Source organism: Pelodiscus sinensis, chromosome Z, assembly GCF_052426305.1.
Source record: "Pelodiscus sinensis isolate ZL-2025 chromosome Z, ASM5242630v1, whole genome shotgun sequence".
In the NCBI taxonomy this organism is placed as follows: Eukaryota; Metazoa; Chordata; order Testudines; family Trionychidae; genus Pelodiscus; species Pelodiscus sinensis.
In genome coordinates this window covers 28,108,732-28,120,922 of record NC_143085.1, presented here as the reverse complement: position 1 = coordinate 28,120,922, position 12,191 = coordinate 28,108,732, and the positions used below count along the sequence as shown (strand labels likewise).

Below are 12,191 nucleotides of genomic sequence, written 5' to 3'. Positions count from 1 at the left end.
AACAGGCCCATGCTACTGCTTCCCATGCACTGTTTGGCCTGGCTCAAGAGTCTTGTCTCTACTTATGTTTCCCGGTGTCATTGCTGAAATATAAATATAACTGGCAGGAACATGCCCTCCCCTGCTGGTCCCTCCACTCGCCTCACATGAGTGATGCTCTGAATAGAGTGAATTGAAATGGATGGAAACTGACGGCTGCAGCAGTAATGCAAACTCTACCATGGTTCTCTAGGTCGGCAGAGTCTGACAGAAAGGGGGGAAAGTATCTACTCAAAAACCTCTAGATAAAAACCCCACCCCACAACCTGGCAACACTGTCAGTTCTCACCTGTTTGTGTGACACTGGCCAGGAGAGGGTGGGAGCACTTAAAAAAAATTATGTGATAGCAGAGACATTACAAACACACCTGGCCACTCTCACCCCTACCATCAAATTCTGCTGTAATCCTGTTCTTTCGGCGATCTCTGCTCCCTTGGGAAGAACACTGTCAGCACTTCATCTTGTGCCAAAGGAACAATTCAATAATTGTATGTTACTGTCTAAGCATCAACTCATAGTTAGGGCTTCAGAGAATGCTAATGTGATGACAAAGCTCTTGGGTTACTATGGCAAAGCCTTCTTCGCCTTACTGCCTCTTACTCATGGATCTGTGACTCAGCTGAGCTAACGAGTGGGATCTGATGCTGGGAAATTAGCTGGGAACAAGCCCCTGCATCAACACCAAACTTGGCTTTTGTGTTTGCATTAACAGACAAGCAGCAGGATTTGGCCCATGCAGAGATGAAAGCTCTGGCAGGCCAGCCTGTGGGGCTGTGAGAGGCCCGCTGCACAGCAAGGTAACAAGGGTGAGATATTTAATAGAAGCAATTTGAATCTAGAAAGCAGATCTGGGGGAGGACATCCTTAGAGACAGGCCCATGCACAAATGTTCTGCTCTAAGGTTTTGGTTCCAGTCAGACTCATTTACCCAAATTCATCCCTGTGCTAACTCCTGTCACCTCGCCACTCCATCAACCCCAGCCTATCTGCTATCACCATATACTTCAAGTTCTTTGGGGACAGGAGTGGCCTATCTTTAATGCAATGGGAGATCCCCTCACCATTACAAATGTATAATCCACCTTGAGTTCAGTTCACATGGCAGCAGATGCGGGGAGAAGAAACACTTCCATCAAATTTAGCATTAAAGGCAAAACTTGGTTTCCCAAAGAACCACACAATACATCTCTAAGTCCCAGGGGCCCTTGATACAAATCACAAATAAATGAGATGATGGTAAGGTGAAGCTCACATTTGCCACAGGAATTAATTGCTTTTACATGGTTTTCCATGCTTTCTTGGGTCTGTAACAGAGTGGTTCTGGTCCTTGGGACTTAGTTTTAGACCTGCTATCAGTACTTCAGTGACTTTCACGTACAACCCATTCCTTGGTGCTAAACGTACAATCTGTCCTATTAAAAGTGACTTACTAGATTTGCCCCTGGAGCGTTTTTACCCCTGTAACCTATGGGATAGCTTGAGCAGGGCTGTGCCGCAGCCTTTGGCTTAGACACATCTATGTCAAAAGGGAAATAAAGCAAACCAAATGAAACCCCGAACCTTTCTCATGGCAGGTTACTTGTGAGCATGCTGGAAAACCTAGTGTGCTGTTCCACTTCCCATAGCAAGAATGGCCTCCCAGGTGCCCTGAATGATGCTGAGGCTGATTTCCAGCTAGCTCTATTAGATTGTCTCCAAGTCTGGTGGGAATCCGCAGCTCTTCTCAACCTCCTCTCCAAGCTGCCTGGTGTTACCAGAGCATTCTCCCCCACTTCCCCAGCTGAACAATCCTGACTGCCCAGGATATAGCTGAAAAACAGGGAGAAAAAACCCAACCTGCTGCTCTGACATCATCTTTCTGGCCATCTGCCCCAGAAGGGAAATACCTAGGCACATTTGGATCTCTCTTCACGGGATCACCACCTGACACAGAGTGACCAGCCAAAGAGGCTTTAAACAACCCTGCTCCTGATACAGAGCAGTCATCATATTTACATAGCCTCAGCAGCTGTCTCAGCCTTCCCTAAAAGCATGATGCTGGCATTCCTGCATTAGTGTGGCATGGTCATGCATATTCCAGCAGGGGGATCACAAGCGGAGCTAAGACAGCTGGCTCCCCAGGACTGGGGCCAGGAGTAGGCACATAACCATAATGGAAACTGATAAGCTTGTGCTTACACACTTACGTCCCTACTGAAAGGGAGACAGCACTGCCTGAACTCCCCTTTGACAAGTCAGTCTCTCAACAGCTCTCCAGGTGAGGTTCATTTTCTATAACCCAAGGACGGGTGTTAAAATTAAAACCCCGAGTGGAGGAGCTGTGGAAGCCCTTGGGCCACCCACACCACAGAGAACCAGGAAGGAGCCACCACGGTGCTAGACCTGCTTTCTGACTGCAGCTTGAATGGCTCTCCTGGAAAGAGGGGAGGTGCCCTGAAGGGGCAGAACAGGCTCCACGATTCCTTTCCTGGGTATGTTTACTCTGTGTCTGGCAGCCAGCCTGCCAGGCCGGGGCTTGCCCTAGCATTGTGGTTTGGGCTCTCAAAGGGTTTTTTATTTTTAACATGCCCCACTAATGAGCCTCCCTCCCAGATGCAGTGCAGTCATACACTATAGGGGCAAGACTCCATGCTGCACCCTTGTAATCTGTGAGCCCTGGCAAATCTGGGGTGCGACAAAGTATGGCAGGCCCGACCGATCTGAGAGCCACACCTGAAAATCACCAGCTGCAGGCCAACGTGGATGAAAGTAAATTTCATGAGAGTATGCTACCGCTGTGCTAGCCACCACAGAATGTGAACACTGGGCTCTGTACAAACCACTGTTGCAGTTCTGGTTTGCGTGGGCTCATGTTCCTTGGGATGTACTTTAGGTTCTATATTTGAGTGAACTTTTAGAAGTAAGCTGAAGATCACTCAAAGCTCCCAAGTTTCATTTGGATGAAACCATGAGGAACAGTGGATTTAATCTGGCTGTAATTCAAAACTATGCACTGGTCCAGGCTAGACTGTACACTGACTCAGGTTTGCCCCAAACTATTCTCGGGCTCACTTGAAGGTTTCTAGAGACCTTAGCATTCCTGGTCTGAGACCTGAGTTTGTAAAAAAATCGTTGTCATACCAGTAGAGCAACCCATCCTAGCAACAAGGCTACAAACCATAAACAAGCTACATGTGAGACATTAACAAGCGCTACCAACTGAGGATATCCTCATTAAATTAAATAAACAGCATTCTAATAAAACTGGGAATGCAGAGCCCATGTATTTCCTTGTAAATTATCTGCAGGGAGATCAGCAATAGCTGCTGACACCGAGGCCGGGGCAATAAGCAAAAGATCACTGCAGTATTACCTGATGACATATTGGCCTGGCTGCTGATTGCTTCCCTTGAGAGGAGGTCAAAGCTGACTACTTTGCATGCCCAGATGCTGTACAGGAAGCGATTAGGAGGTTTGCTTTACTTGCGAATATATTTAGGAGTTAGAAGGAAAGCCTGTGGACTCACTCTCTTTTATTTTATTCAGTTTTACAGCATCTGCTATTGCCATAAAACAATATAGCTCAATAAATAACAGCTGAGCATTCATTGTGCTTATACAAAACCCAAATTCCACATCCCCTGACGCTTAAAAGAGTAAATGACAATGATGTTCTAATCTGCATGCAATAGTGAACAATATGTATGGGGGAGCAAAGGATGAGGGAAAAACTGGGTCTGCAGAAAAGTCCCCCTGCAGTACAATTTCTGAAATACTGGGAAGCGAAGTAAATTGATATACCCAACTCTGATTAGGTTACCAATTCTATTTCCTTTAGATTCACCCAAGTAATGAATACAATATCTTTATAACATGAAGCTCTATTTTGAGAGGTTGTGCGTGTGACTCATCCCATTCTTTACACACGTTTTAGTTGTTTTCTTTGTACAACTTTGTTTGCCTTGTCTCTAAAACAAGCTTTGTTTGCCTTGTCTCTAAAACAATTCAGTGAAACACAGGAACACAGGAGTATCTCCGAGCATGGAGAAATGATCATAAGAATCACCGCTGCTCACAGTACTTTTTGTTCCTTTTGTCAAGTGATGAGGCTATTCAGTTCCTGGATGTGTCACTGAGTGTTTGCCTGTCTTTTTACTCACACCGTAATGGCTTGAGGGAGCGATTCCTGTACGGAATACTGTCCCTTCCATTTGCAAAGCTCTCCTTGGGGTTGAAGCCATATGAAACCTATTAGCCAGAAACCCTGGAACCCCAGGGTCCTCTACAAACGAATAATTACAATATTTTGCAGATTCCCTAAACTTTCTGAGGGAAGAAAGTATTATTATCCCCCTTCTACCACAGGGGAAAACATGCACAGAAAGATTAAGTGATCTGCCCCTAGCCATACAAAATGTCTGTCAGGCATAGGACTTCTGTCCTTAGGTCACTGGACCATGCCTGTCTCTGGAGGTCCCAATGATTGTTCCTCCTGGAAATCAACTTCTTCCCTTCTAATATCATAAACACTGGGTTGAAAATGTCATGAGGCTTTTTGTGGCCAGTCTGCATTCATAGCTTTATACTCAGTGCATGAGCTACCACAGAACATGCAGCAGTTTCAGACTGCTCCAGAAATAAACAGCATGACTAGGCCCATTTCTGATCTCTGTAACATGGGGTAAATTGATACAACACTCCTGGCTTGAATGGATTTGCACAACTGTAACTGGGATCACCATCTGGCTATGTATCTTAACACACAGCAGCTACTCTCTCCTTTCTATTCTTTTCACTCACTGAGTAGCATGTGCATGTCTAAGATCTGGTCAACTCTGTCCCAGAGGAGCTCCCAAGCTAGCCAGAAAACACCACTGGCCAAAGGATAAATGTCCCTTTCTCAATATGAGCTGTTAGCTGACCCCTGGGCTCCATGTATTTCACCCAGTAAATTCTCATGGAAGACAAACTTCCCTTTGGACTTGGGAACGTCATAAGCTATGTCACTGTTTGCCAGAAAAGAGCTGTGGTGATTGCAGCAGGCTGCAGCGGGCTGCTTACCATTTTTAGTTTGTGCTGCTGCAGGATCTCATCCAGGTTCTGTCTTTTCTTGTAGTTGAAATAGAAGTTTTTGCACTGCGACACAGTCTTGGAGCCCACCATCCTGGCAATGGCCGACCAGTTTCGCCCATGTTCAAGGAGACCTGTAATTGGGGAAATAAAACCAGAGGGTTTAAAAGGAGAAACAATGCACAAAGGCTGGGTTACATGGGCAAACCAAACTTTGCTGGGGACAATATGTTCCCCAGTACCCGTCTGTGAAAATTCCCTGGCCAAGAGACAAGTGAGAGATTCCTGGTTTTCTTTCCAGGTACAAAACATTAGACCATCAATCTTGGGGAACAAAAAGCATGGGATAGCAGCATCTACTAACCACCCTGACAGCTGTTAGGGCTCGGGGCTAGACTGCACCATCATGGTGTGTTGGGGGCCAGTGCAGTCATTGCACCCCACAAGGGAGTGACAAGAAGCTTTCAGAAGGTGAAAGCATGCACCTCTTCCCTGGGGGCTGCAGTTCAGGTTGGTCCCTATCCAGGGGGCTAACGAAGATGGGGACAGGATGTCTGCACCCTCCCCCAACCTGCATTATCTGAGAGAGACAGTTTTTGAGAACTGGAGCCCACAGGCTCAGATGGGTTGGACCCATGCATGGAGAAGGCCACAGGAGAAGAGGGGCGACAAAGGAGGCGAGATGGAAGTACAGTCATGTATTCACACAGGTGTGTGTGTGTATGTGCATGTGTGTAAGGAGCTAATAATCAGCCTAGGTATTTCCATGGCCCCTACTACTCTGGGGTCTAAGCCTCTTGCAATCATTAAGGCATTTGCCCTCCCAACACTCCTGTGAGAGGGAGAGGTGCCATTACCCTGCAATTACAGAGGGGGAAACTGAGGCACAAAGCAACTAAGTGACCTACCTAGAGTCCCAAAAGACATCCCTGGGGGGAGCAGGGAACTGAGCCTCAGTCACCAGCTATTACCCTACCCACAGAGCTCTGCTTCAGACTCCCATTATACGGGTCCAGTCAATCCACTACAGAGGGATTTCCTCACATGAAAGCCTGCCAGCCCCAGGCACAGCAGAGATATGTTCTAGTGCTGCCACACTGCCACTGGAACCCAGAGGCCAGTGCGACCCAGGAGGGTGAAACCTGGAGAGTGAAAGATCTTGAAACCTGGGGCCCCTTTCAAAGACTGAGCTAGGGGTCTAGCACTGGGAAGAGGTAGGGAGAGGTGACAGACAGACAAAGAGAAATTACCAGCCTCTCCTTGGAATGTAGAGGCCAGCTGACCTGTAAGTGCATTGTGGTGGGGGAAGGGAGGGAATCCCCACCAGCTTGAGGTGGAGGGGTGCTACAGAGGTCGCTGACTTAATGAACACCCTGCAGCCCTGAATAGCCCATCACAGCCCCTGGTCCGCCCCTTGCTGGGATTGTCAGGGCAGCAGAAGTCCACTGTACCTGAACCAGGATGCTACCCTCTTATAAATCTGTGTCCTTCTACCATGCTGGGTTGCCTGTCTGGGAATTTGTTGCACTGGCAGCTCTGTATCAGAGACAGCCCCTTTTGCGTGTAAACAAAACCTGTCTGACCCTTCCTCTGACCCCTGAGGTGTCCACGAGACCCCACTGCATGCCTATTGACTCCCCTTGCCAGGCTGGCCTGCTAGGTATCTGCCATCAGTTGGCCCACAGGCCCAAGAGGAGAGGCAGGGAGCCCAGCTCCAGCTGGCTTCATGCCCCACGCTCAGGTGGAACTGCAATCAGCCAGCCCTTGCTTTAGTCATCGTTCCTTTGCTTTTTGTCTGCCACTCTTCATGCAAGGAGGGGCTGCAGCAAGTCCCGTGAGGAGCAGCAGTTTAAAGACACCCAAAGCTGACCTGGCTCAAGCTCTCCTGTCCTTTGTGCCTGCTGCTGACACAATGCGGGAGTTGCCCTGAAGCAAAGAGGGTCCCCAACACACGTCCTCCTGCAGCACTGGAGGATCTTTCATGAGGTCCCCCCTCCCTGTACTGCACCAGCCTTAGCTTGAGAGCCTAGATGAGATCCAAGGCAGAGTCCTCGTTAATGGCACAGGGAGGACCTTCAGATTCAGACAATATTTTCCTTTAAACATGCTCTACCTATCAGCCAACCAACCACAGCATCATTTATGTGTCAGGCATACTCTGCGCTGTGATTGCAAAGGCTGACAAACAAAACTTGCTAAGGGATAAGCTTTAGCACCAGCATACACAGATCAACCAGCAGAGCCTCCTGGCTCCACAGACCTCTATCACCACGCTTCCAAAATGACCGAATGAATCGACCAATTCACTCTAGAAAGGCTTACTCCCATGGGTGAGCGACTGGGCTGGAATGGCAAGCTAGGTCTCAGGTAAGGGCTTTAAATACCAACAATGGCCCCTGACTGCCCCACAGGCGCCACTCTCTGTGCCACTGCGTTGTTCTCAGAGAAGACTATGCTGTGCATGACAGGGGAGCAGCATGTGGTTACTGCAGCGGCTGACCCCAAGGTCCGGCTGTGCCCACTCTCATTTCCACCTATGAACCGAGCGTGTTGTGCGGCATGTCATGGATCTCTCAGCTGCCCTCTCACGTGCCAGAGGCACTGGGCTCAGTAGTTTTGCTGGGCCACTTCCCAATCACAAGGCTGTGCTGAAGCCCCTCCAAGTTAAAGTCACCCACTCCAGTGGTTCCACAAGGCCTTCCCTTCACCTGCTGGGGTCAGCGTGCAGCCTGCCAGATTGCCACACATGCAAATGGCGCCCAGCTGGGGGCAAGCGTGTAGCCAGGGAGGGGAGAGGCGCAGGTGTCTGTGTGTATCCCGCCAGGAGGAGGCTGCATGTTTCCAAAGCACAGACAGACCTCCTCCCTGCAGGATCCAACCGGTGCATATAGACACCCTTATCTTCACAGGCAGGAGAACAAAACAGCAACACCTGCTTCCCAAAACTATAATTATCTGTACTCTCAGGGCGGGATCAGCCAGCAGCTGCCCTGGATCTGGCTAGTGAACAGACAACTTGCCAGGGCTCTACTGAGCAACATACGTCAGTGTTCCCTTTCACCTCACAGCCTCCCCCTCGTGCTCTTCATGCTCCTGCACCCCCATCACTGTCACACGAAACTTGCCACATGCATGTTGGCCCCTCGCTCATACAACACACACACTCATTTTGTACATAAAACTGAAACTGACTAACCAGCCCAGCCGATCTTAATCAGTATCCTGCTGAGTGGCGATGGGGGATTGTAAGTGTACACACCAAGTGTACACACGCTCATTCTTGCAATCCCCAGCACTAACGTTCACCCCAGAAGCTCACCGTTTTCTTACTGCCTATGGCTCTACTTACATTCTCCGAGACTAGTGTCACCTGCCAGCAAATCTGCTCCGAGCATGCAGCAGGCAGGTCAGAATAAAAAGGGAGAGCACTTCTTCAAAGCCACGCGAGGCAGAGCAGTTTGTTACAAAGCGCCGGGAGTTCTCCGCTCACATCCTCCCTGCTCAATTTGTTTACACTCCCTCACAAAAGCCAAAGGAAGGGAAGGGAGGAGAGAGGAAAAAAAGCTGGTTCTTTATTCCTGGGGGGCTCCGGCATTTAGGAACCCTCGGTAGCAAGAGCAGCTACAGCATGGTAACTTAAAACCAGGTCTTAAAAGCAGGAGACGCCTGACCCCGACGCAAGAAGTTGCCTTGAACACATGCTCTGTCCTCAGTGCTCTCTGCCTCACTTGGGCTGCTGAGAAGCACCCTGGGCACTCTTCCTGCTCAGCTCCTCAGCACTTGCAAACCGTCTGGAGAGGCGTTTGTTAAGGTGGACTGAAGTTGCTTTGCCTCCCCCTTTCCCCGTCTCACCTCCTTGCTCAGCAGCCTGGGGCTACAGGGAGGCAGTTTCAGGAGATGCCCAACGCTGCCAAAAAAAAAAGAAAAAAAAAAAGGCAAAGCAGTCGAGCAGGAGCTGCAGTTTCCCTCTTGCCAGCTGAGGGCCAGGAGGAGATCAGGACCAGCGGTGTGTGGTGGAGCAGCAAACAAGCTCTAATCTTTTCCTCTGGCTGACCCAGAGGCTGGTTTCGTCTGAATGTGACCTCTAGACAGAGCAATAATAACGAGCGTGGCACTGACCCAAGCTGACAAGGGGTGCGGCCAACTTGGCACCCACTTCCTCTCTCTCTCTCTCTCACTTTCTATCTCTCTAGTTCTCATCTGAATGTCAACAGCAGGGGGAGTGAGCCAGGAAAACAAAGCTTTGCTTAATAGTTTCCTCTGCTCTGAAATGAATCAAAGGGGCTTTTCTTTGGGGAGGTGCGAGCCAGTAATTGACAGAGATTTGAACTCTACTGACCGGGTTGGGACCTTCCCCCTAAGTCTCCCCTCCGCACTGGTTTTCAACTGAAGGTTGCTATCATCTGGAAAGGTCTGAGGGCTCCAGGAGAGGAGGCAGAGAGAAAACAAACAGAGCACAGAGATAATGCTGGACCAACAAGTTGTTGGACAACTTCAGACCACTCCCAGGGCAGGAGAGACAGGGACAGACAGACACACCCTGAGCATGCGGGCTATGCAGTGAGCCCAGGCAGACGGGATCAGCCAGAGAGTGGGGGTGGGGACTGTCTCCTCCCCGGTCTGTGGAAACTTGAGGGTCGTGTGCCCGGAGCAACGATGGCAGGAAGGAAGAGGAGTGTGCAGACCTATGAGAATGCTTTAAAGCGTCTTTGGTTTCTGGAGCACAAGACCAAGAGAAAAGGGGCATTGCAGGGAGCATGGCTTTCATTCAAGCTCTCCATAGTCACAGCCTTTTTAGATTATTTCTTCCCCTCCTCTCCAGCATGGCTGCCCTTGCCCCACCCAGGTCTCACGTCTCAGCACAACACAAGTGAGACCGCAAAAGGGTCCCTTAGCAGCCTCTCAACTGGATTAGCAGATCAAAGTTACAATAAAAAAAATGATCTCATCCCCAAAGCGCTACACTACCTAGTGCAACACCCCTCCCAAGTTCTCTTTAACTCCCTTTCCTTCCACATTCTTTCTTTAACCATTTCCTGCAGCCCACGGAGACTGTCCCAGTTGTGCAAGCACAGCAGCCTGACTCTACAGCCTGCCCCGGGAGCGTGGCAGAGGCAGAGGCAGAGGCAGAGGCAGAGGGTACAGAACTGAAATTTAAGCCGACCACTCCTGGAGTGGTTGGAAAGCTACCCAAGTTTGGGCAGACTGCTGTGAGAAACTATTCTCCACCACAAGCTGAGCTAACCAACACCCCCTGCACACCGCACGGTGCTTTGCTAAGTGTGTGACTGGAGAGAACATTATCATCCCTGTTTTCGGATAGGGAAACTGAGGCACAAAGCAAGTCCCAAAGTCCCAGAGTACTTCAGTGGCAGAGTATGACACAGAACACAGGATTCCCAGCTGCAGGCCAATGAGAGTAGCAGGGATTTAATGGATCGCTGCTCTGCGCAGCACATAGCAAACTCATGCCATGGCTGTTCCTCCAAGGATGTTTAGCAAGGCCAGCAACGTGCTGGCTCTTGCTAGCTGTGATCTGGGCCATTCTTCCACAGAAACCAGCCTGGGGATCCAGACTGTTCCTATGAGGTTTTGGATCACACTACATTTGTCGCTTTGTGACTACACACAACAAGATGCTGCAAGGGAGTCTGACCACAAATTTCTCTCCATAACCCACAAGAGATTCTCCCAGCCTTGCCAAGAGAGGGGTGCTCGCAGCAGTGACCTGCTCTCAGGCACGACACAGTGCTACAAAGCGATCTGGTCTGACACAGCTTGCAGCAGCCGCCACTGACTGCAAGGACCAAGGAGCTCCACGTCAGTGCTGTCTTCCCCCTTTTCCTCCTGACAACTCCACGCAGGACGTTAACTCCAGAGCTCCCCTTGCGGAGGAGCTCTCTGGCACAACAGCCATGGTAACACTTCTATTAGTTTTTCACAACTTTTCCTGGCCCCAGTTGGCCTTCTTGACCCTGGTGACTCAGCTACTCCCTCGCTTCAGCAACATGGCACAAAACTCTCCAGCAGCCAGCTCCAGAAAGGGCAGGATTTATACCTCCCTCCTGATGAATTATGACCTTGCGGCTTTCTACACGCCATGTGGCCCTTGGTGCCAGGCAGACGGAAAGGAAGCATCCATCTCCGAACCTTGTGTCCATACAGAGCGGTACTTTCACTCTCTTTTGGAGGAAACGTGGCTCATCCTCGCAAGGGCAGCAACCAAAGAATGGAGGCAGCATGAAGCAGCCGCTAGAGCACAATCTGGCTCTGTTCTGTCACCTGGTTGAGGTGCCATTCCTGCTCCCTTACTCTCAGAAGAGAAATCCGTTCAAAACTAAACCTCAGGCTGGAAATTAGTCATTGCTAAGCTGCTTCCCTGATAGGTCTTTGTGCTGCATGTGCTGACTGACCAGACCCTGGGGTTTCTCTGCTACCTGGCCAAGAAACCCAAAGCACCCCGTGACAGAGACAGCAGCTCCACAGGCCACGGCCACCTCCCTCAGGCTGCTATACAAGCGTGGCCAAAGAGGATATGATGCCATGGCAAGCCACAACAGAGGCCTGATCAACAGAGGCAGGACCTGGACTATATGGAAGCACGGATCCAGGGATCAACGTTGTGGCCTGTCCATTACTATAACTGGCTGAGCCAACCTCTCTCACCTGACCCTGCCTCTGGACCGATGGGCGTGAACATCAGAGCCCCACCTCTAGCCAAGGATTTGCAGTCTGAATGATAGGATGGTGTTACAAAGGAGATGGGGGAAGGGGAGATCCCCCCCCCCTTACAGGCCAGCAGTGCAGATGCGGACACAAGAAACTAACATTCAAGGTCCCCTGTTCACATGTTGGGATCGAGTGGGGAACACAGCAGTGAAAGCTACCTGCCACTTCCTGCCCTAGGCCACCCAGCTTCAGAAAGTGCATGAGGCTACCCTGGGACTAGTTAGAGCCACACTATGCTCTTGCTCAATGTGATACTTTGCAGAAGCAAGGGATCCCCTGGGGGCCTCTGTATCTGATCTCGCCTCTGCCACCCTGCCAACACCAGGGTTCCGCCCAGTGCCAGAGTACCACCTGATGCTGCACAAGCTCACTT

General features: G+C 50.1%; 1 protein-coding gene across 30 annotated transcripts in view; it reads right to left on the bottom strand.

The window, feature by feature from the left end:
• Positions 1-12,191, bottom strand: part of NCOR2 (nuclear receptor corepressor 2) — a 511,248-nt gene that overhangs the window by 91,952 nt on the left and 407,105 nt on the right. For all 30 annotated transcript variants that reach the window (XM_075898492.2, XM_075898501.2, XM_075898481.2 and 27 more), the window contains one exon: positions 5,081-5,223. In XM_075898492.2, the coding sequence (XP_075754607.2) occupies positions 5,081-5,223 (143 nt within the window). The remainder of the gene's footprint in view (positions 1-5,080; positions 5,224-12,191) is intronic.